At 58.3% G+C, this 24425-nt stretch overlaps 1 protein-coding gene across 1 annotated transcript in view; it reads left to right on the top strand.

The window, feature by feature from the left end:
- Nucleotides 1–7676: 7676 nt before the first annotated feature.
- ZMIZ1 (zinc finger MIZ-type containing 1) overlaps nt 7677–24425 on the top strand; it is a 35544-nt gene continuing 18795 nt past the window's right edge. Inside the window, exons 1-6 of the mRNA XM_080822933.1 lie at nt 7677–7734; nt 18168–18282; nt 19261–19478; nt 19913–20111; nt 21049–21339; nt 24136–24318. Of these exons, the coding sequence (XP_080679059.1) occupies nt 7682–7734; nt 18168–18282; nt 19261–19478; nt 19913–20111; nt 21049–21339; nt 24136–24318 (1059 nt within the window). The 5' untranslated portion in view covers nt 7677–7681. The remainder of the gene's footprint in view (nt 7735–18167; nt 18283–19260; nt 19479–19912; nt 20112–21048; nt 21340–24135; nt 24319–24425) is intronic.

The raw sequence follows: 24425 nt of genomic DNA, 5'->3' as shown, positions 1-24425 counted from the left end.
GTCTCTGACTCCTGAGCTCCCCCGGGCAGCGGTCCCGGGTCCCATCCCATGGTTGGGAGATGAAGGAGGAAGGTCAGAGGCTGGGAGGGCGTGGCCTGGGTCTGGAGACAGGAGGAGGAAGAGCAGCAGCATCTCCAGGGGGCCGTGGGTGAGGTGCTCTGGGAAGGCCCTTGGCCTTCCCCTGTGGGGTGGACACCGTCGACATCAAGACCAGTATCTCACCGTGAGCAGGGAAGACCCAGGACTGCAGCTAGCCTGCCAAGGTGTAGGAGCTGATGTGGTTCCTTTAATCTGCTTACCTTTCCTTTCCTGTGTTAGCACAGCCTACCAGCAGGCAGGTCACAAAACAGGTGTCAGTTGTCTCAGATACGGATGTTTTTGGATGACAGCACCCATCTTTGGACACATCATGATAGAATTCCATGCAGGGGTGATGCTGCTGAGGCCAGGCCCCTGCCCGCGAGGAATGGGGAGAGGGGTGGAGGGCTGTCAACAGGTTTAAAAGCCACAGGGAGCCTGTCGCACGTTTGCCCTGATTGTCTGGCTCTTGGATACAGCAGGTGGGTCTGTCCAGACCTCCCATTTCCCATGTAGTACGTTCTCCAGCGGTGATTCGTTTCAGCCCGTTGGTCGTATCGGTGTGTCGCCTATGTCAAGGGCCATGTTGGGTGCTAGGGCTGCAGAAGCGAACCCCTTGGATCCCATCCTGGCCCATGGGGCTTGTGCTCATGTGGGACAATGGTGCACCTTTCCCCTGGGGTAGCCCGGCTCTCTGACTCATTTCTGCATCCATTGAGCACCTACCATCTACTAGGCCGTGTGCAGCCTTCGGGGGCACAGATTAGAAAAGAGGTGATCAGAATACATTTGTGGAAAAATTCCTCTGGCCGCCTTGCAGAGTGTAGGTTGGCGGGAGGCAGTTTCGGAGACAGAGATAAATGAGGGGCCAGGCTTGTCATAATTCAGAGGAGAAGGGACAAGGCTGCAGAAGGTGATTGGAACAGGCAGGAAGCAAAGGGGACACGCTGCAGAGGCGATCAGGCTGCAGTGGCCCTGCGTGGGGCAGGGGAGGGGGCGTCTTCAGGAGGGGGCTTGCGTGCTCCTGGAGTTTCGGGTGGATGAGGGACCAGGAGGAGCTCAGACATGGCTGGGGGGCCGGAAGGAGGGCTGCATGGAGGCTGGTACTTCCTCCTAGCTCCCACTGGGAAGTGGGGCATGCTCCCACTGCCACTTCTGAGGGTCCTGCGTCCATTTTGGGAGCCAAGAGCACAGAGATGTGTGGGAACGGGTCCTTCCTACCTCTCACTGAGGAGCAGACTCCACCTGCGCGCTCCCAAGGGTTCTTCATGCCTCGCCCTGCAAGGCTCTTCCCTCACCCCCTTCCGAACAGAGCACACCTGTGTCCTACCCCATCCCTGGGTCTCAGAAGCCCCTCCTTTCTCCCTCCTTCCCTTTCTTCCTCTCTCTCTCTCTCCCTCTCTCTCTCTCATACACACACACACATACACTCACAGAGTTTCTCTGTTCTCCAGCAGCCTTTTAGCGGCTAAGATGCTCTTTGATACTTAATACGCCTTTGTTTCATTTCGCATGTAGCTTCCCCAGGCTGTATTTGATAATTCCACGTCCAGGTCTCTGTGCGCTCCCCCCTCACGCCCCCCAGGCCACTCCTGTCCCTTCCCTATCCCCAGACCTTCCCCAGAATGAGCAGACCAGGCTTTTTGCTATCTGAACATCCCCTGCTCGCCTCCATAAAGAACAAATGCCTTGTTTCCTGTGGCCACTTGGCTGCCTCTGGTTCCTGGCTCCTTTTCAAGCTGGAGTCCAGCCTGGCAAGGGGCAACTTTTCTCTTGTGCCCGGGTGAGCTTGTTCACCCCTTTGATGCTCTAGCTCCCAGACCCCCAGCCTCTGTCTCTCCTCCACCCCCACCTGCCCATTGTCTGCTGGCGGCTAGCCATGCCTGGAGAGTACAGCTCCACCCTCCCTACCTGGAACCAGGCGGTTCCCAAATCCTGCCACGTACAGCCTCTTGCCCCCACCCTCGCCACCCCCATGGTAAGACTGGCCAGTCCCACTAGTCCATCTGGTCAGCCCATCCTGGGGGTCCCCTCTGCGAGGAGCTATGGGTACAGAGACAAGTACAGGGCCTGTCCCTGTTCCCAGGGAGGACACATCTGGGACAAGCCAGGACTAAGACGCTCTAGGACGCCACTCCAGACCTGCCTTCGCTTTGACATCTGGTTTCTTTGGCTTGTCCATAGAGCATACTATGGCAGCTGTGGCTGTGGGGGGAGTGGCCAGGAAGATCTTGGGGAGCAAATGTCTGCAGCTCTCCCTCCCTGCCCTCCTTCAGACGGGCATTCTGTGTCCTCCCGATGCTCAGACCTGGAGCTCATTTCCAGTTCTCTTCCAGAAGAGTTCATGCCGCCTTAGCCACTGAATCTGCTGGCACAGGGGTCCCTAGGCTCGTCTACTGTATCTCATTCATAGAAGATGCTCCCCCATGGTCATACTCACCACTGTTTTATGTACCACGAGGAAGGAAGTCATGCCACGAATCACACCACGACGTGGCATCAACAGTAAGACACGTGCTGTTGGCAAATGACCCTAGTTGCTGAAATCCGAGGCGAGGCGGGTCTGGAGTGGGAATCTTCATGTCCGTGTGGCTTCCTGGGTAAGCTGCAGAGACAAGTGCGGGCCGTGGTCAACCGTCATGTCTTCTCCCGGCCGGGCTCTGCTGACCCTCGAGGCTGCTGCTTCCCCTATAACGTGGCCATCCGGAACTTGGCTGCCAGAGACCAGGGCCCAAGACAGGGCCAGGTGAGGTGCCCCAGGATGGGTCTTGGGGTGTTCGAGATCCCAAGGAACCCCTCGTTGAAGATGGCAGCTATTGGGCCGGGAGGCCCATGGCGGATCTTAGGGAAGCCAGAATACCTCCCTTCCGGGGCTGAAGGTCCCTCTCCACTGGCTGAAGCAAAGGCAGAACTCCATCTAAAGGGGAATTGATTTTTGCCTTCTGTGTCTCAGGCAAAGCGGGGCACGTGATGGTGTCCCCACTCTGCCCCTCAGTACCCACCTCAGCAGCTCGGGAAGGGGCCGCTTGGCAGATCCCATAGCCGACGGGGCAGGCAGGCCTAGTCATCTGCTCTGGGGTCTGGGACTTAGGGACACCCTGCACCCAGCCCAGCCCCTGGGCACTTTTGCAGCTGCATGCCTCCCCGGGTCATTGGTCTCTGTCGTACGGTCCCACGTGGCCAACGACACCAAAGCTGCATCCTGACGGTCGCTCCTCTTCTGACGGAGGTCAGTAATACTAATCTTCACCGTAGCAAACACGTGTACGGCCCCCTACGAGTGTGGCCCCCGTAACTCAGCTCATGCTTACGACTACCCTCTGAGGTGGGGAGTAGAATCACCACCATCCCATTTTAGAGATGAGAAAACCGAGGCCCAGGAAGGGTAGGCAACTTGTTCAGGTGCCACACGGGTGGTGGAGACTGAGCTAGGATTGGGTCTCATGGACCGGTTCCAAAGCCGGTGCCTCCCCAACTCTCCCAGGGCTGTGCAGTGGGCGTGGGATTGACGGGCTGCTTTTCGGGGGCTACTGTAGGATACAGGGTTCCTTCGTTCCTCCGCTCACCCTCCCTCCCTTTCTGGCTTCTGCTTGGATACCTTTGCAGTTGGCTGACAACACTAATTTATAGCTCCCATTCACTCCCTGAGACAGGCAGCTTCTGTTAAGCCCATTTCATAGATGGGGAAACTGGGTCTCCAAGCCTGTGTGAAATCTCAACAGCCAGAGAGTGGCAGGACAGGACCCAAGCCTCATCACCTGTGGGACTATAGAGCCAGAGCACAGCCCCTGCTCCTTGGGTCCTCCCTACCATTGTCCCCTCCCCTACCCTCTCCTGGGGCAGCTTAGGCCCTGGTGCCCGTTGGGACTGCCTTGACCCCTCCTAGAGCGGGCCAGGCTGGCTTCCTCCCGTTCACAAGGTGCTTTCCTGCTGGGGGGAACAGGGAGCATTCGCAGACCCTCACCTGCTGTCCGGAGAGCACATGCAGTGCTTTCCCAGCTCTCCACGCTTATTATACCAGACCCTGTTCTCAGCACCTTGTAGGTGTTAGTGTCATTCCAGGGGCCCAGCAGTCCTAAGGAGAGAGCATTAGCATTATGCCTATTATCAGATAAAGAAACTGAGGCCCAGAGAGCGTGCGTAATTCGCCCACGGTCACGTCACCCTCAGTACTGGAACCCAGACTGCCAGGGTGAGTGGTACCCCCAGAACCAGACCCAGGGCTGGCCGCAGTGGCTGTCCAAGCAGCAAGAGGGCCACTCCTTCCCCTGCCTTAGCTTCTTAAGATGGCTGGTATCTCTTCCTGAAGCTCTGCCCAGTTCGGGCAGCCTCGTGCACACCGCACAGTGCCTTCCCATCCCTCCCACCCCATCTGGGGACTCTGCATGTCTGACATCCCTCCTGAGCCCCAGAGCCTGTGCTCGGCAGTCCCTTCTCCTTTCCCACCGCAGAGAGGGCACAGAGCAGAGACCCATGGGACCCTGCAGACATGCAGGCAGGACAGGCCCCATCCGAGCACACATGCTCCACTCTGCCCGGATGCAGGCACGATGCGGTGTGCACGCAGACGCCCATCCGGCTGGCCTGTCTGTCTGTCCTTGTGTGACCCTCTGCCTGCCTCTGTTAGTCCTCCTGGGTCTCAGACAGTGCCGACTCCCTGTTGGGCCGCAGACTGGCTCTCACCTGCTGTCATCACCCAGCCTTTGTGTCAGAGCAGCTTGTGTGGGTCTGCGGCACGAGAGAGCATGCCCTGTGTCCGTGCCGCCACCCCCATGCGTTGTCAGCGTGGCCTCTGTGCTAGCTGGCTGCTCGGGCCCAGGAGGGGAGGGTGCTGCTTTCCTCGCCCCCTGCCCTCCTCCTCCGTGACTGTCCTGGCATCTGTGTTATGTCGTGACTGGCTTATACACATGTCCCGTCTGCTCCCCGTATCCCAGACTCTTCGCAGCCAGGCCCTTCGATGCCACCAGCTTCCTTTCATTCCCTTTATGGAAAATCCCTCCACCAGCGATAGGCAGATGAGGGCTGTCCTTGACCAAGCAGGGGGGGTGGCCCGTGACATTGGAGGAAAGCTCCCGCCCGACGTGGTGGCCCCCAGGAGGAGCACGGGCTGGGAGGGGCATCCGCGGGCAGCGGGCGACACCATCTGTGGCCGTCCTTTGTGCTGGCAGCCGAGCAGTCCCTCCATCGCCGCGATCCGGCAGGCCTCGTGCTTGGCGTGCAAATGAGTTTCCAGATGCCCAGTACCATCCCCACCCCCCCAACCAAGAAGCGGTAACTAGGGGCTTGGGAGAAGAATGGAGCAATCTGGAAATTCATTTCTGTTTGTTCCAACCTCTCTGAATAGGCTGCCTCCCCCTCCAGCTGTGGCAGATGTGTGCTGGATGCCTGCTTTAGGGGTGTTTTGCCACGGTTCTGGGCAGACACCCGCCAGGGTAGGAGCCTCTCTGGCACCCTCCTCCCTGGACAGGTGGTGACAAGATGAGCCTGACGGAAGGGCGGGACACATCTCTTAAGATGTAGCTCACCCATTGGCACCCCCTCCCGGAGGCAGAACAGGTGCTCTCCTGGCCAGAGGCACAGGCTGGTGTTCAACCCCTGCTGGCCTCCTTGACTGGTGGTCTTTGGGCAGCACACAAGCAGAGCAGATGAACCGAGCAACCCTAGAGGGCCCCTCCCCACCCTGACCCCGTTCCCTGGGAGAACCGCTGCCTGTCCCTTGCCCAGCAGCCCCTGTGCTTCCCCGGGAACAGGTGGGCAGCTGCCAGTGGGACCGTGTGCACAGGGCTCTCCTACTGGTCCGAACAGTGGCCTCTTGGCTCCTGCCCTCCAGGTGAGGGGCAGGAAGGAACCTGCCCTGGCAGAGCTGATGTGGGCGTGGTCAGGGGCAGACAGGACTACAGAGGGTCCCAGCCCTGCCTCTCGGGTCTCTGGGCTAATGCACTCAGTCCGGGATCTGGGCATTTTGACATGACAGCCCTGGGCAGCCACTGCAGGGCTCTGTGGGGCAAGGCATCTTCCCCAGCACTAGCTGAACATGGTAATGGGGGGAGGTTCGGACAAGGCCGGGGGGCCTCTTGGTGGGGCTGGAGCCCATGGCCACTTGGTTTTTGCCTTCTGAAGGGTTTCATCTTCTCTGCCACATTTTGGTCCAGGCTTGGGCTTCACCACTGGGGCGATGGGGCAGGGGCGCCCCTTCTGTGTCTGCCCCTCTAGCTGTGGTTACTGTGAGCAAGTGACTTCCCTCACCTGAGCTCAGTCTGCTCATCTGTAGAATGGGGTGAGTGGCTGGCATTCTGGATCATGCAGGGCGGATTTGGAAAAAAGGACACAGAAGCATGTCGTACAGCATCTAGATGGGAGAGCCTGGAAATGAGGAAGTGGGCTCTGCGTCCGGCAAGTGGCTGAGCGGTTGTGCTTCCACGGGCGTCTGTCGGACTGGGCTGACTACTTCCAGAGCTCTCAGACCCGGCTGACCAAAGTCCTCACGGCAGGAATGGGGCAGTGGCCGGGGTGTGATCACCCCCTTTTGCTCCCACACTATCTCAGCAATCCCCCCATGCACCCCTCCCCACACCCCTGCGAGGAGGGCAAGGCAGAGCTAAGCAGACTGAGGTCCAGAGAGGGTCTCTGAGCTCTGTTGGTTCACATAACAAAGTGGTGGCAGCCCAGCCTTCCCAAATTGCTCATGCGTGGACGGACTGGCCAGACAAACTGACCGGGAGGGAGCTTTTGGCCCCTGGCGGCCACATTGGGACAGTGAAGGGTGATTCCCCAGCACCCCTTTAGTTAGCTTCAGCTGCTGTTCTCTTGGTGTTCAAGGGCTCAACGCCTGGATGTGGAGGTCCTCCTGGGCTTCTGCCTTCTGTGCCCCCGGCACACTCTGGGCTAGCCCCCCCACCCCACGCTGGGGCTGCCCTCTGCCCTACAAGTCCTTAGTCCTCCCAAGCATGGGTGCCCAGCAGCACAGGGACCAGCCTCAGGTCTCCCTGGAAGGTATGGGCACTTTGGTGGAGAGGACTGTCAGGAAGGAGCCTGCGGGCGTTCCTGGGATCATCAGGAGGCTTCAGGAAGGCTCTGGATTCCCGGTGACTTGCCCCTCCTATCCTGCCCCGGAGGAGAGGCCATGTTGAGCTGACTGTCTAGAGGCTTTGCTGAGAAGTTGGGGGGAACCCAGCACTTCCTAAGCTTGCCCCACATAGGGTCTGTACTGGGCTCCCTCCCTCCCGCTCTGGTGGTCTCTCCTTGACACTGTCTCTGACATCCCCTCCATTGAGTCCATGCTCACCTCTGGCCTGTCCTTCTCAGAGTGAGGGCCATTGACATTGGCCCTCCTTCGGGGTGGCAGTCCCACTCTACAGGTGAGAACACCAAGGCCTCCCGACAAGGTTTGGTGGCTCTCCCGGTGTCACACGAAGGTGGGAACACCCAGTCTGGGAGGGCGAGGTGTGGGGGTGGTCATAGCAGGGGGAGGTGGCCATGGGGCCGGCTGACCGTCCTGTCCTTCCTTGTAGCCCTGCTGTCCTCCTGGTGTGAGGAGCTTGGCCGCCTGCTGCTGCTCCGACATCAGAAGAGCCGCCAGAGCGACCCCCCTGGGAAACTCCCCATGCAGCCCCCCCTCAACTCCATGAGCTCCATGAAACCCACTCTGTCGCACAGGTAAGTGGGCGTGTATCTCTGGGGTGGGCCGGGGGCTACTGGGCGGGCACTGGGCAGTGCCCCTCCAGTGGAAGACCTGGGGGGTTGGGGTGGGGTGCCAAGCAGCTCGGAGGATATTCTGTGTTTTCTAAAATGCAGCTGTTTTTTAAATCCTGGTGGAGGAGCACTGTCTCTTCCCCATCACAGCAGAGGTTGAAATTGCTGGTCTTACCCAGCCTGGCTGCTCTGTCCCTTTGGTGGAGGGCTGCCTCTTCTTTTAGGTTCTAGACTTCAGGCTGAAGCTTAACTGTCCCGAGCCCAGGGCCTTCCGTTTCTTCTGAGCAGGGTCCTGGGCAAACCCAGAGATACCCAGGGCCCACGAGGGGCTCAGGAACATCACAGAGCTGGGCTCCCACCAGCAGATGGGGACAGAGCCAGCCGAGGCTGAGCAGGCAGGAGCTGAGTGAGGCTGGGCTGTCGGTGCAGGGGCAGGGTCCAGAGAAGCCCGGGGTCACAGGTGGGAACGCCTTGGAGGAGACCATCGGGCCCCAAGGAAGTGGCCGGTCTGCCCGGCCCCAGCCTCGGAAGGAGCACGTGTTCAGTGTGTTCAGGACCAGCAAACCCAGCAGTCAATGATTCTGCAGTTCCCTGGCTGAGCTGGGCCCGCTCTCTCTGCATGCTCTGCCGATGACCCCCGAACAGCAGGGCCTGCCACACTGTCTGCTTTCCCTCCGCAAGTCCCCCTGATGACAGGCTCAGGAGGGTACACTTGTAGTCAGAGCTAGGCTCTCATTCACGACCCAGCCTGACTGAGGCACCCGAAGCCCAGAGCATGCGGCAGGTGACCTGGGTCCCACCCTGACCCCTAGACTCAGGACAGCCCCCCTTCTGTGGGTGTTTCTCGGTGGGGTGGCAGGGGGGACACTGCTGCATTGGGTCAGGGCATTCAATGTCTCGGGCCCTGCCCACTTGGTTCTTCTAGTGCCCTCCACCCCCATGCTGTAAAAGCACCTTCACACATTTTGGGGGGGTGAGGGTATCACCTGTGGTTAAGAACGACGGCTCTGGAAAGGCAAACCCTGCCTCTGGCTGCCGTCCTCCCGTTGCCCTGGCTCAGCAGTAGGCTGCAGGGCTTCTCCGTCGGGGCTGCCAGCCGCTCTGCACGGGCTGTGGCTGAAGGGAGCCTCAGCTGCCTGCCTTTACTTTAGCTCCTTACCACTCCGCTCTGCCAGACGCCTGCCATCTCTCGTTGCCTCCCATCTCCCGTCCCTTCCGCCTTTCCTCCTCCAAGCCACTGCAGGAAAGCAGTCATGGATGGTGGACCTGGGCCCCGCAGCCCCACGAGAGGCCTGCCTCGCACCTGCTCAGCCATGACCATTCAGGCCGCAGAGTGCTGTGGCTCTGGACCCCCGCCAGGCCTTTGCCAGGTCGTTGCTGAGCTGAGCTGGAGGCCGGAGACCATCCTGTCCTGGAGTTACCCGGATGAAGGATGTCTGTGCTCCGGGGAGCTGCATTTCACTAGCTGGGGAGGAAAGAAGACCCACTGAGGCAAAACTGAGACCCGACTGATGGAGGCATGTTTAGGGTTAGGGGACAGGCAGGCCTGGCCTGGGGGTCAGAAGGAGGAAAAATGGCCAGGCTGTCAACAGGCTGCCCAGAGGACATGGGCCTTGACCTTCAAGGACAATAACTTGGTCTCAGAGCTGGGCAGGTGCATTCCGTGAGCTTGAACTGGCTTTTCCTCAGGGGGCCGGGACGCAGTGCCCTGCCCCTGATGCCACACTGGTTCAACGCCCTGTAGGGACCCATGAATGACAGAGGAGGCAAAGAGGCAGCCTCTCAGAGATGGGAGAGCCCTGTGCCCCGGAAGAGTCGCTGGGAACTGATGGAGGACCAGTTGCTTCCATGGAACGTGGCCTCCTCACATTCTGCAAATTACCTCCCACCCCAGATGGCAGAGCTAGAACAGAAAGCAGGCCCAGAGCAGGACAGTGACTTGCCCAAGAGTACACAGCCAGTAAGGGGCAGGACAGTTCTCTGCCCTTCACTCTGCTCTTGGCCATTCAAGACCGGCGAGGGGGTGTCTGGTTGTTTAACCCAACTCTGATCCAGACTTGCCCTATCTCCCAATTCTGTACAATATCACTACCAGAAAGAAGTGGCATCATTTGAACAGAGAGTGGTCCACATCCCTGCAGACCCCACGCTGAGGCCAAGGGCACATTGTGGCTGGTGATGTGAGGTGGGCCGTTCTCTACTTCTAGCTTCATGAGTTTCCCAGGAATCCCCAATAGGAAGCATCATGTAATTTCCCAAATAAGAAGGAAAGTCAGGTACTTTTCACAGAGAGGAAAATTTTCGGGCCTCCTCCTTCGCTGCTGGATTGAGTGACCTGGAGGACAGAAGCCCCTCTTGCCCTTTTAATTCGGGAGACCCTGGGCCACGTGATGTTCAGGATTTGGGGTTTGGAGGGGTGTCGCTGTTTGAAAACTCAGGGGGGCTTGTCTGTAGGCTCTGAGGACTAGTAAGTAGGAAAGGGTGGGGGGCCCCTGGGAGCCCAGAGCCCCAGGCTGTCTCTGGGGGACCCTGTGACTGTCATGCTTCTGTCAGCTCCAGAGCCACAGTCCTGGCCACTTAGGGGGTAGGTTCCCCGGAGGTGGGCACCACAGCATCAGGGCTGGAGACAATAGGCACACAGTGGCACTTGGTACCGCACACACGCAAGGATCAGAGGGCTCAGGCGCCCCGCGGCCACTGCTGGCAGTGACAGCAGTCTGGGGGGAACGGCGAGCGCCCACACGTTGAGGAAGAGCTTTATGGTCTGTGGAGCTGTCCTTGGAGTGGCTCTGAGGCTGGCCGGGATGAGGGGCTGTGTGGATGCTGTTCTCTCTGCTCTGCAGAGGTGTGCAGTGCTCCTGGCCCTAGAAGGAAGGCCGAGCCCGGGGCTGGAAGGGGCCTCGGGCTCACAGCCCCACACCCCACCCCCCCACCCCCCACCCCCGCCATCACCTGGACATGCTGCCAACGTATACTTCTACCTTCTCTCTCAGATTTAAAGGAGTGGTTAAAAAAGCCGTTTGTAATTAGCACATTGTCCCTATGCAAATCAGTACTGCAAAGTAATTAAAAGCCTAATAAATCTCATTTACATTCCGAACTTAATTACAGTCAAAGCCCGCTAGAGCTAAGGACGACTCCAAAATCAAGGGGTGCCGCCCTTCCTCTTCCAGGGGACGGGTTTGTGTCTCCTCCCCCCGCCCCCTGGAGAGGTGCCTGGGTGTACCCCGGGTGCTCCGGGTTAAGCAGTAGGTGGGCGGCACAGGCACTGAGCCAGGCCCCCCAGGCGTGAGTGTTCACTCTGCCCTCTCCGGGCTGGGGGCCTTTGGGCAGCTCTGGAACCTCTCTGTGCCTCGGTGTCCTCACCTATAGTACTAGAAACAGCAGTGCAGGACTTCCAGCGCGCTCAGTGCCAGCGGACTCCGATGCGCTCACTTTGGTCAGCCAACAGAGAGGGGCTCCATCAGAGCAGAACCCCCAGCCTCCTCCTTTCCTTGGTGCCATCACACCACCTTCGCTGTGTTCATTGTTAGCTGCTTCTATGGAGCTGGGCCCAAAGCTTAGGTTGTAATGGGTCCTTCTTGCCCCCAGAAAATTAAAAAAAAAAAAAAAAGAAAGGGAGGGAGGGAGGGAGGGAGGATTGATGAAGGAGCCAAAAATTCTGCTCCATCGGTTCCAGATTGCTAAGATATAGGATCTTTTCCTTTCCTCCTTCCTACTGAAAAAATGTAAAACCCTCCAACATGCAGTCAGCTGCGCAGGTCCCTCTACGTTTCACCGCGGGGAGGGAAGGAAGCGGCCCGAGTAATTGTGATGATGGAGAGCCCCGTTAACGGCTCCCCTAGATGAAAGAGGGTGGGGGCTTCCGCTCCTCACTGGCTTGGTGTTTCATTAGCGGTAACTCTTCAGCCTTGCATGGAGACGGACCGATATAGCCAGATCAGGGAAATTAATTCGGGTCTGACAATACCCTTAATAGGAATTTGTTCTTTCTCCCAAATAAAGTGGCTGTTAGGAGTGCAAGGGAAGAAATAACTCAGCCCTGCCCGCCTCTTCCCTCTGTGAATGTCTGTGTAGACGCTGCCACAGGAGGTACCCAGGAGCCAGGAATCAGCACTCCACTCTTGCTGGGCTTTTACTCATTTTCTCACATTTAGCAAACATCAGTCAGTGCCTATGGAGCTGCCAAACAGACATGTAAATTGTCTACGCTAACTGCAGTGTGAAAAGCTCTTTTATGTGACAAAAAGAGCTGAGGGAATAGAGGGAAATGTCCTTGGTTCTGCTTAAGAGAATCACAAAAGGGAGTGTACCCAGGCTGGGCTTTGGAGTGTAGGTAGGAGTTCGGTAACGACAGGAAGGCAAAGGAACACTAAGGAATGCCCCCAGAGGCTTGGGAAATCTGTTCAATGGGCAGGAATGAGAAGAACATTCCCCTCTCATAGCATTTTTGCAAAACTTGTGAGCACTGTCATCGTATCATCAAGTAAATAGGGACACCTGCATGCACTCAGCCTAGAGAAATGGAGAGAAAAGTGGAAGTACAATTTAGCAGGGACTCGGTGCCAGGCTCTGGGCAAAACTTTACCTATATTCGTATGCTTCATTCTAGGAGAGTATTAGTCCCATTTTACAGATGAGAAAGTCGAGCTGACTTAAGTGATATGTCCAAGGTCATAGAAATTGTCAGTGGCAGAACCAAGGCTTAACCCCAAAGACTCGAAGTTTGGAGCCCCACTGTTTAGCAGGGCCTCCCTGTGCCATCTGAGTATTAGTCTCATGAATGTCTAGTTGGAGTCCCTGAATATTTGCCAGGATACTCTGTGCGGGTTTGTTTTTGTTTTTTGGGTTTTTTCCCAGGCCACTGGGTTTTCTCTGCAGCCAGTCTTTGAGACTAAACTTTACATATCCTCTGTCCCTTCATGCTGGGTGGCATCCCCCAAGAAGCCTTGGAAGCTGTGCCCCTTCTCAGAATTCTTGGAGACTGCTAGATGTCCCTTATACTGTGTGCCCCCCTTGCATTACCACCATCTCTCTCTCTCTCTCTTTTTTTTTTAAAGATTTTTTATTTATTTATTTGGCAAGCAGAGATCACAAGTAGGCAGAGAGGCAGGCAGAGAGAGAGAGAGGAGAAAGCAGGCTCCCTGCAGAGCAGAGAGCCCAATGTGGGGCTTGATCCCAGGCCCCTGGGATCATGACCTGAGCTGAAGGCAGAGGCTTTAACCCACTGAGCCACCTAGGCGTCCCTCTCTCTCTTTTTTTTTTTTTTAAGATTTATTTTTTTATTTGAGAAGGGGGGTAGGGGTGGAGGGAGAGGGAGGGAGAGAATTCCCAAGCAGACTCCCTCTGGGCACAGAGCCTGATGTTGGGCTCGATCTGATGACCCTGAGATCATGACCTGAGCGTGAACTCAGAGTCTGCCGCTTAGCCGACTGAGCCCCCCAGGCGCCCCGCCCCATCTTTGTGCAGGGAGGTGCTGTCTTACCAGATCCTTAGCTCCCTGAGGCAAGGGGATGAGGTCAAGCCCACCTGGCAGTCTTGCCCTTGACAAGCTCCAGGACCTTGTGACCCTCAGCTCCTACAGATGTGTCTGAGTTGAGCCCACTTTAAGGGATGAAATGAGTTCTTAGGTGAAAGTCCCTTCACCTAGTTCCTTGCTTCTAGAAGCCACTCAATAAATCATAACAACAGCGGCAGTCACCAGTTTTAGGTGCCCGAGGTAAGCGGCATGTGCTCATGTTGCCTTACACATGGGAGCTCACTCAGTCCTCCTGACAGCCTTCTGAGAGACATACTGTTATTGTCCCATTTTACAGACAAGGACCCTGAGGCATAGAGACAGCAAGTAGCTGCTTCATTAGCTTCCCTCTGTCCCTCTCCCCGGAGGGCGGGACTCTCGGTTGCTGGGAGCCAGTGCCTGTGGGGTCACAAGCGCACTGTAGGTGGTCAACAGTCAGGTTTAATCAGTGGACACAGTTACTCATTCTCGGGCTTCCTTGTGAGGAGGGTATGGAGAGTCGGTGTTTCTCTCTGGTACTTTGGTTAACAAAGGCTTTCTGAGTCCCTTAGGTGTGTGGAGACATCATGCCAGGTACAGGTAGCCTAAGTCAGGACTCCTGGGATGGAAGGAGAAATCCCCCCACCCAAGGGCCACTCAGTGGGCCCCGACTTGGGCCCTGTGAATGTGAGGAACAAGTGGAGCTCAAGCCAGTGAATTTCCCAAGGGCTTCCTGGAAGAGGTGGCCTTTCTAAGAGGATCCTGGGAAGGATGAGTGAGGAGTGAGGAGGAAGCATTCCAGACTAAGGATGAGGGTGAAGAGGAAGCGTTCCAGACTAAGGAGGCATAGCAGTGGGAAAGCAGCTGCCTCCCCATGAGGAGGTGCTCGGTAGGCAGAACACTGCCAAGATTACAGGTGGCTGCTGGTACTGGTGCCTCTCCGGGGGCACTGGTGTTCTTGCGGTGGTTTTGTCTGGACGGGACTGCCACTCGTGCCGCAGCTTCGGCATGAGAGTGGGCTCTGGGGTGGTGCACGATGGGGTGTACCCACTGGGGGTGCACAGAGCTGGGCAGGATTACTAAGAGTGGGATGCTGACATCCCAGCGGCCCTGGCCTCCCTCTGAACCACAACCTGCTATGGAGAAGGGGAGAGAAGTTTTTCCTAGCAGGCAGTCCCAAAATGCCTGGACCCCTGACCCAGGCTGACCTCATCTACAGGTCAAATAGTACTTGCCAGTGGAAGGAAGGGCCCCAGGACACCCCCTTCCTCCATAGGCCCCCTAGGCCTCCTCTTCATCACCCTAGGCCCCCTCCCACCTTGGTAGGGCCCAGGAGCCGGGCTTGTCCTTATTCCTTGAGTCCACAGGGAGCTGTAGCCGGGCAGCACCCCCGCCCCCTGGTGGTGTCTGAGCCCGGGCAGAGGCGGTGGCAGGGCCGACTGCCATGGGCCTGTGGGGGCGAGAGCCTTCCCTGCGACAGCAGGAGCCGTCTCCCCAGGAGATGAGTCACAGCCGTGTTGGTGCGGCTGCCACTTCTGCTTCTGCAGCAGGTGCGAGTGGGGGCGAGCAAGGCCCTGAGACCGCCCCTTCACGCGTGTGCCTGTCTCTGCCCCCACGTGTGCACAGCACCGTGGCAGCAGGGTGCGTGTGCAGACCCACAGCCATGTCCCTAGCCACCCGCAAGCACTCCCAGGATGGGCCCGGGACTCTGGGGGTCCCCTTCCAGCCAGAAGGTGGGCATACCGAGTTTGGGAACCACGGTTAAGTTTGCTTCTCACCAAGTTTCGGGCGGAGGGGATGAAACAGGAAGGAGCTGGTTTCCACCCACAAGGCCCACCCACGGAGCTGTAGGGCAGTCGGGGGCTGGTTTGTCGGCCTGTGCAGTATCCCGGTGAGCCGGGGCCTCCCCACCCAAGGGTGTGAAGCAGCAGCTGCCTGCTCCCCCCTCCTCCAGGCGCAGGTGGGGCCCTGCCAGGCTCCAGGGGCTCCCAGAGGGCTTTCCTTCTGAGCGTGCCAGGCACATTCTAAAGGACACCAACTGAACATCAGCCTGAAGGGTCGCTGGGAGCTTGTGGGGCAGAGAAGACGCACACTTGTGCTGTTAAGTTGCTGAGGGTCCTGTGTTCCGTCCTGCACACCAAGGTTGAGGGCCTCACAGGACAGCTCATGTCTAGGGGTCTTCTCTCCATAGCCTGCTTCTCTCTATAGCTTCTCTCTATAGCCTGCAGGGCTTTCCTTCAGGCTGCTGGTGTGCCAGGCCCAGGACCAGGTGGAACCCCAGTCCTTCCTGATTTCTCCCAGGGAGGTCCTTCCAGCCCAGCTGTGCTCAGGCTCGTAGCTTCCTTCCCTGGGCTTCTCCACCCCTCCTGAGCTCTCTGGGCTCCTGGATTCCCAACCAGCCCTCCCAGATGCGAGTATGAGCTGTCTGCCAGCTTTGGTCAGTGCATCTGGGCCTCACCTCCTTTTCACTGGCCCACGCTGTGTCTGGCTGGCATGAGTAGGGGGCAGGCAGGAGGTCTGGGTTCCTGAGGGCCTCTCCTCTCCCCCTGGAAATCACAAGTAATGCCCAAGTCTGTGTCCCTTTCTAACCGAGAAAACCTTTCTGGCTGCATATTCTTCTTTGAGCCACATCAGACTTAAACTACCAAGGCCTGTGTTGTCCAGACCACCTTCAGTGAGACCCACAGTAAATATGTGTAGTACACCGTGACCCAGGGTGCCCACACACTCGCGCATAAAATCAAGCCACTGAGGAACGTTATTTATTCTTTTTTTAATTAACATATAATGTATTATTTGCCCCAGGGGTACAGGTCTGTGAATCATCAGGCTTACACACTTCACAGCACTCACCATAGCACATAACCCTCCCCAATGTCCATAACCCAGCCACCCTCTCCCTAACCCCCTCCCCCTGGCAACCAGAACATTATTTATTCTTACTGTGTGCTCACCCTTAACTGTTTTCTGTTTTATTCCCTCTTTTTCCCCTCGTGCTGGTTTGATGTCATGACCCAATCGTGTTTCATGACCCATAGCTTAAAAACTCTGAGAGCAGAGTAGGGGAATGTCCTTCCTATGCCCATTTGACAGATGAGAGGACTCGGTGCAGACAGGCAGGGGAATTTGGACCCTGAGCTAGGACAGGACAGGATTCATGCCCAGGGTACAAAAAAAAAAAAAAAACAAAAACAAAGAAACAAAAACAAAAAAACCAGGGCAGGAGGAAAAGGGAGTGGAAGGGATGGGGTGGCTCTTACCCCAGGAGATCAGGGCAGGCCCCTCCAGCGAGAGGACTTCTGAGCAGAGATAGGAAGGAAGCCAGGGACTGGCCGGGCAGAGAGGGTATCCGGGCAAGGGGTGAGCAAGCCTGGGCGGACAGTGACACGGCCCCACCTTCCAGTCTGATCACCCCTGCAGGGCCCTGCCTGCCTTGACTGCATTGGGTGCCAAGGGCTCTGCCTGGAAAGAAGCAGGCACGAGACTCAGCCCCCTGCCTGCCTGTTACGCCTTTCCCCCTTGAGTCCTGACCTCCGGGCTGGCTCCCAGCACGTCCAGGGCCGGGCCTGGCTTGCCTGCTAGGCCAGGGTCTAAGTACTCAAGGAGTGAGCAAGCCCTTTTGCCTCTGCCGTGCCAGACGGAGGCATGAAGTGCTTTCCCCCCACACCAGCCTCCCCCAGACCCACCCCCCATCCTGGTACCCAGCAGTGCCGCCCTGCAGGCCTCCCTGCTGTCGGGAAGCCGTGTGGGGCTGCTACAACACATCTGGGTGCTCTGCGTTTTCTCTCCCCCTGGGGGCCATGTCCAGGGTTGTCTCTCCATGAGAGTTGCAGGGAGTCCATGCAGAGACAGCCCCAGCTCAGCATTCCTGGCGGCTGGGACCCCAGCACTTTCTTCGTGCCGTAACCCTGACAGCCCCTGCCCTCTCCTGGGGCCATTCTTCACCTGCACCACAGGAACTAAGAGGAAACCATTATTGAGTACTTACTGTGTGCAGAGCAGGGTGTTGGGCCTAAGGTTAATAAGTCCTTGCTTCTGGTGTTTGGGGGCTTCTCAGATGTCCCCAAACACAGTGGGTGCTTCTGGGCCTAGCAGGAAGACAGGGCAACGGGGCCGTGGCTGACGGTGCTCTGGCAGAGGTGGGAGCCATGCAGGGAGGCAGGGTACGGTGGGATTAGCCAGAAGGGTAAATCATTTTGAAGTATGTGAGTTTGGACTTCACCTTGTAGACACTGGGAGCCATTGAAGGTCTTTGATTGTGGAAAGCGTCTTGGGTGTTTAAGGGAGCTTAGCTCGGTGGGGACGTGCGCAGGAGACTGGGGCGGGAGCAGGGGAAGAAGCATGGCGGGCAGGCCTGTACCTGCGATCCAGAGGCAGGAAGGAGGAGTGACGTAAGGAACCTCTTGCCAAAGGCCAGATCAGGTGGGCTGGGTGGCCAACCTGCTGCAGAGTGTCGGGAGGAAGGGGGAAGAGGCGAGCTTCAGACTGGGGCCATTCCGGTGTTTTCTGAGAAGGGACTGGGAAGTTCCGAGGGGAAGCTGGCACGGGGGAAGTAGAGCTCTATCTGGAGAGACACTTCGAGTCTGAGCTTGGTGGAAGGAGGAGCTCAGGTGGGGTCTGGGGGTCTGTCTTCTTCCTTTGGACTTTGGGCTGAGGTGAGGCAGACAGCCATGGGAGTGGGACCTCCAGAGCGATGGGGGGAGACTTGGTCGCTGGCACGGTCTGCCACCGCGTGAAGCACGCCTGTTTTGCACTGGACCCCGTGCCAGACATAGGGGGTCTAGAGCTGACAGAGATGGGGGTCACCTGGGTTTGATTGGAAGCTGTGGAGGACAGTGGGGTGATGGGACCCTCCTTTGTATCCAGTCCCTGAGGATCCCCCTTCTGTCTCCCTCTGCAGTGATGGGTCATTCCCCTATGACTCTGTCCCTTGGCAGCAGAACACCAACCAGCCTCCCGGCTCCCTCTCTGTGGTCACCACGGTTTGGGGAGTGACCAACACATCCCAGAGCCAGGTAAGAGCCTCTCCTGCCCCCAGCCGCAGCCTCTCCCGAGCAGGACCATCCCTTGAGCGTGGGGACCTTTGCATCATCTCCCATGCCGGCTGTCCTCGCACTGCCCAGCTGGAAAGACCAGCTCCTGGGGCACACTCAGCCATGGACACGCTGCTACCCTCCATGCTTGCTCAGGAGGGCAGCAGCTGGCCCCTAGGCCACCGTCCCCATCCGAGGGCGTTTCTGGGGGAATGACGTTCATCTGACGGAGAGCTGGGGGTTCTTCCCTAGCCCACGTTTACTTGGGTTGAATAAATAGAAGAACTTCTTGGGTGTTGTTGGTCTCAGAGCTCCAGTGTCTGGGGTCTTTGACCCTGGGTAACCTGGGATAGATTTCAGCAAAATGGTGAGCTTTCAGCTTGTGACACACCCCTCCCCACCCCCCTGGCCAGCCCGCCCTCCTGCTCTCACCCCTTCCTCTTTCCTCCACGCCTTCTTGTCCAGTCTGCTCGGCCTCTGCCACAGCTAGGGGCTGGTGGCCACCCCCGAGGGCAGCCCCAGGCTTCCCTGCAGTTTCAGGCCACAGGGACCCCTCGGCCAGGATCCCGCTGCCCTCCAGAGTTGGCAGGTTGGGCTTCTCTTCGCCCTGACAAAGCAGCACCCCAGGGCTACGATGCGGCCCAGTTCTCTGGGCATCCAGACCCTTGGCAGGGGAGGGCTGAAAAGTCCAGTTCCTTCCACCTACAACGGAGGGCAGGACCAGCCCCTCCTGGTTCCGTCACAGGCCGGGGTTCTTATCCCCTGCGAGGCCAGCTTTAAGGCTGCATTACCCACTTCGAAGCATTTGTATGGTCTGGGGACAATTCATGCCTCCGCTTTCTCCCCTTTTCCCTCTGCTCTCCCCATTGTACCATTTCAGCAGCCCCCCTCCCCAGTGTCTCCTCTTTCCCTCCCACGCCCCCTGGGGCACCACTTGGGTGACAACCTCTCTGCCCACAGGTCCTCGGGAACCCTATGGCCAATGCCAACAACCCCATGAATCCAGGCGGCAACCCCATGGCATCGGGCATGACCACCAGCAACCCCGGCCTCAACTCTCCCCAGTTTGCCGGGCAGCAGCAGCAGTTCTCGGCCAAGGCTGGGCCCGCTCAGCCCTACATCCAGCAGAGCATGTACGGCCGGCCCAACTACCCCGGCAGCGGGGGCTTTGGGGCCAGGTGAGCAGCCCCCGGGAGCAGCTTTGGCCCTGCCCTTCCCCTCCGTTCCGGAGCAAGTGTCAGGTTGAAATGCCCGTGGGCAAGGTGCTCGGGGTTTTTTGAGGCACCACGTCCTCCTCCAGAAGGTGGGCTCCCCATGGCAGCGAGATGCAGTAATCTCATGCCCCGGAGGGTCCTCGCAAGCCGGACCCCACCTAGGGCTTCGGGAACACAGCAGCTTGCCTGTCGCCAAGGGGCACGAAGGGCTGCCAACCCACAGGAGGCCCCTTTCCCCCATTTGGGTTCGGAGTCCAGACACCTCCCCGTCTGTGAGCCTGGGGCAGGAGGTCATGGAAGGACCCGCCTTCTCCCTCCCAGCCTCCCAGCCCAGGGCTTACAGTGGGTTCATCTTTAGATTCAGGCAGTGTCTAAGTCTCCCCTTCTTCTCCTTGCAGTTACCCCGGGGGTCCTAATGCCCCCGCAGGCATGGGCATCCCTCCGCACACCAGGCCGCCCGCTGACTTCACTCAGCCCGCGGCTGCTGCCGCAGCAGCTGCGGTGGCGGCAGCAGCAGCCACGGCCACGGCCACGGCCACGGCCACTGTGGCAGCCTTGCAGGAGACGCAGAACAAGGATATAAACCAGTATGGACCGGTAAGGGCCCCACTAGTCCTGGTCCAGCCTTGCCCCCCCAGCAGAGTTGGGGTGTTGATGCCGTGTGTGCTGGAAATGCTGATGGTATCAGGGTGCGTCTGGGTTTCCTTGGAGGCATGTGGACGGGTGTGTGTTAGGACGAGGGTGTGTCAGCGTGGTTGGGTGTGGTGGGGGGAGGCCGTCCGGGTGCTTGTGTTTGTTCTGCGTGGGTTTGTGGTTCGTGCGTGTCTGCGAATGGGGAAAGACGTTCTTTATCGCCCTCTGGGTGCCTGCTCACCAAAGAGCGGGCCCAGTGCCTAAAATGCCTTGTCACCAGTGTGTCCCCGTGGTCGCTTCTGAAGACCATATAGTCTTAGTCATCCCATCTGTGGATTGAGCCCAGGTCCCATTTCTGCTCCCCTGACCTTCAGGACTGGTGGGGTGAGAGGAGAGAGGGTTCCCCGAAGGAATGGAGGACGGGACTGGAGATGGGGCTTGTAGGAAGGGGACAGCAGGGCAGGTGGGCAGAGGTGGGAGCTGGGATTGCCTCAGACTCTGTGGATGGAGGGTGTGTCTCCAATGGCCGAGGGCGGGGCCAGGGCTTCCATGAAAGGGGCTCCTGCCTCCATCCTCATCCCCCTCCATCCTCCCACGCCCCTCCCCACCTCTGCACCTTCTTTCCCGTTCCCTGCCTGCCTCCCTGGAAATGCTGCCTGCTCTCTGGAGTGACTGCACCCCACCCCGTAACACCCCTTGGGCTGCATCTTTCCTGTGCGGCCTGCAGAGGGCAGTGGTGAGCCCAAGAGGCCTGACATCCCTTGGGGCCTGGTCACCAGCTGCAACCACACAGGAAAGTGCCCCCCGACCCAGAGCCTCCCACCTCCCCCACCCTTCCCTCCCTGCACTTTCAATGCATGTGGCATTTTATTCTTTTTTTTTTCTTCTTCTCCCGTTGAAGGTCTGTTCCTCTTTCCAGATGGGTCCCACCCAGGCGTATAACAGCCAATTCATGAACCAGCCCGGGCCACGGGGGCCTGCCTCCATGGGGGGCAGCATGAACCCCGCAAGCATGGCGGCTGGCATGACACCCTCGGGGATGAGCGGCCCTCCCATGGGCATGAACCAGCCCCGGCCGCCCGGCATCAGCCCCTTTGGCACGCACGGGCAGCGGATGCCCCAGCAGACCTACCCGGGCCCCCGGCCCCAGTCCCTTCCCATTCAGAGCATAAAGAGGCCATACCCAGGAGAGGTGAGTGTGACAGCAGGCAGGTGGTCACCAGGGTGGGAGGTGGGGAGGACCCAGGGCTTGAAAACAGATGGGCTGTGGGCAGGACCTTGGAAAGGGCAGGAACTGACCAGCACCAAACCTGGACCAAAAGTCTGAGCCTTAGGACAGAGTCAGTCTTCTGGCTTGGAGACCAGCTCTGCCATTTCCCAGCTGGAAGCCCTTGATCAAGTCATGTTCCCTGCTGGAGTCTTGGTTTTTCATTTGTAAAAGATGGTGCCGATCCAGCCCACCTCCTGGGGTCGCTTGGGAGATGTGAATGAGGAGCTGGACAGGAAGCACTTGGCTGGGGGCCAGCAGGGGCAGCAGCAGCTGCAGTTGGTGTGGTGTTTTGTCTTGGCACAGACACTAGCCAGGTGGCATTGGTAAGGAGCAAAGCCTCCTTGGGTCCACGTTGCTCACCTGCACACGAGGGCTTCTTACTTGCAAGAGTGAGAGAGGGAGTAAAAGTCTGTAGATATCTAAAGGCTGTGCATGTCGAAGAAGTGACTGCAAGGCAGACAGCGTGCTTCTTAGGGCTCTTCTCTGCCAACTGTCAGCTGCTCTTTCAGGAGGAACACTGCCTCATTGGCTGCCCAGCCAGCTCAGTCAAGGGAAAGGTGAAGATTTAAGGAAATAAAACCCACACCCGTCCCCTGGCAAATGAGACTCGCAGGAAAGGGGATCACCTTCCTAGAAACCTGTTTAAGCAGGAGCCCATAAGGAGGTGACACACAGGGGGTATCCGGAATTAAACGTGAGGTCAGAGAAAGAGGACTTCCTGGAGGAGGTGTCGCAGGGCCTTCAGTGAGCAGTGGGAAAAGCTGGCAGCCAATGGCCTAAGTAAGGCTTTAGTTCACCTGCAGAAGACACAGGGACCCTAGAATCCTGGCCCAGGGTGCCCTCCTCAGGAAGCCTGCCTTGGTTCCTTCCTAGGCAAAGCTTCTTGTTGAGCCATCTCCACCACAGCTCTCTGCTTGCCGCCCGTTCTCAGACTGGCTCCCCCCCCCAGCCCCACCCCACTTGCCTCCGAACTGTGGCCTTCAGCTTGGCCTTGCGGTGGGTTTAGAGGCTAGAGCTTAAGTTCCTCAAAGGTCTGTGTGATTCCCTCAGCATTCCCCCTAGCTCAGGCTTGACCGTTGTTGGAAGTGTCCTGAGTCCAGAAGGAGAGAGTTCAGGGACCTCTTCAAACACAGGGAGCCTTGCTCAAGCCCAGACACTCCTGGGTGGCACCGATTCAGGAGACACCAGCCAGAGAAGGACGGTGCTCTTGAGGTCCTGACTGTCCTTGGGCGGGGGATGCTCAAGCTCCTGGTCTCACTGCCACACACAGTCCCGACAGGAGTTCTGGATCCCTTTCAGCCCCTCTGTCCTCAGACTCCAAGCATCCCTGTTGGCTGGGCTAGCGATGCCATCTGCAGATCCAGCTTTGGGACTGGCGGCCCCTAAGGAGGTGATCCCAGGAAAGGAAAGGCAGAGAAAGTCTCAGTCCTTGCTCTGATGTCCACCTGCACCTGTGAAGGCACACACCAGAAGCTTTGAATTATTTCCACTCAGTCATCCTCTTCATGGAACGCTGATGCTCCCCAGTTACAAAATGCCTGGCACTGGGCTGGGACATTGCGTGATCCCAGCCCGTGTGGCCTGACCCTGTCTGAGAAGGCGGGCATCACTTTTTGATGCTTCTAGAATCTCTGAACCATCAGAACACTGGGGCAGGTGTCAGATTAGCTGGTCCCGCACAGGACTCCTCTTCAGTGGCCTGATGGGCGGGCTCCCCTCCACCCTTGCTCCTCCAGTGCTGTGACAGGAACCACACTGTCACCCACAGCAGCCACCCCCGTCGCTGCAGTGTGAGTGGCAGAGGTCCTCAGCACCTACACAAGACACCTCCCACCCTCTGCCGCTGAACTCTGGACTCTGCTTTCATTTGCTGAGCAAGTGTTTATGGAGGGTCTGCTCTTTGCCAGACACTGGGATACAGCCAGGACCTCTGAGCCTAGAGGCAAGAGAGACAGTTTAAGTAGATAAGGAGTTTGAACAGACCAGGAGAAGAAATCACCAACCTGGCGGGATGTCATGGCCTGGAGTGTCTGGGTGGCAGGAAGCCCTGAGGGTCCCCTCATCTTACGGATGGGGGAGGCAGCTGCAGGGGTGGACATCGGCGTGTCAGGGGTCACCTCATAGATCCTTGAGGACAGGGGTCCTTGCCCCTCCCTCGAGCCGCCTCCTTTTCTCTCGGTTGCCTGTCTTGAGAGGGTTGTCTGGACCCCCCACAAGCCTGCTTCTCTCCACCTCTGCACTCATGGCCCAGAACTGAACATCCGTGTGTGCTGTTCAGTGTGGGGTATGGAGCCGGGGCCCCCCACATTCAGCCTCCAAATGCAGGGGTTGAGGGGATTCCCTTTCTGGAAGCACATCCTGTTGTCTGCGTTCCCCTGCCACAGACCAGGTGCTGGGAGAGACATAAAGGGGGCTTTAGACTCGATCCCCCCCTAACAGGATGAATGAGAGTCTCTGAAAGCAGGGTACTTGGAGAAGGCTTCTCACAGGGAGGTGGCCCTCAAGCCAGACGGACAGAATGTCATGTCCCCAGATATAAGGGCAGCAGGGGGCTCGTACAGCCTCTGTGCCGCCGCCCCCCTCTGGGTGAAGGAGGCAGTTTGTCTGTGGAAAAGAGCAGGGATGAAAGTGCGGGCCAGGGTGCTCCAGGCCTTCTGGTAAGTGGCTTGGCTCCACGACACTGACAGCCTTTCTCCTCTCCTCTGTCCACTGCCACAGCCCAACTATGGAAACCAGCAATACGGACCAAACAGCCAGTTCCCCACCCAGCCAGGCCAGTACCCCACCCCCAACCCCCCAAGGCCGCTCACCTCTCCCAACTACCCCGGGCAGAGGATGCCCAGTCAGCCGAGCACCGGGCAGTACCCGCCCCCCACGGTCAACATGGGGCAGTATTACAAGGTGAGTCCCACCACCCCACCGGCCCCTTCCTTCATCTCTACCTCATATCCCTGCCCCCAGCTGGGTCCTCTTGGTCCTGTGTGTCCCCTGAAGTCACCAGGGGCCAG

This window comes from Martes martes (genome assembly GCF_963455335.1).
Source record: "Martes martes genome assembly, chromosome: 14".
In the NCBI taxonomy this organism is placed as follows: Eukaryota; Metazoa; Chordata; class Mammalia; order Carnivora; family Mustelidae; genus Martes; species Martes martes.
This window is presented reverse-complemented; position numbering and strand designations above follow the sequence as displayed.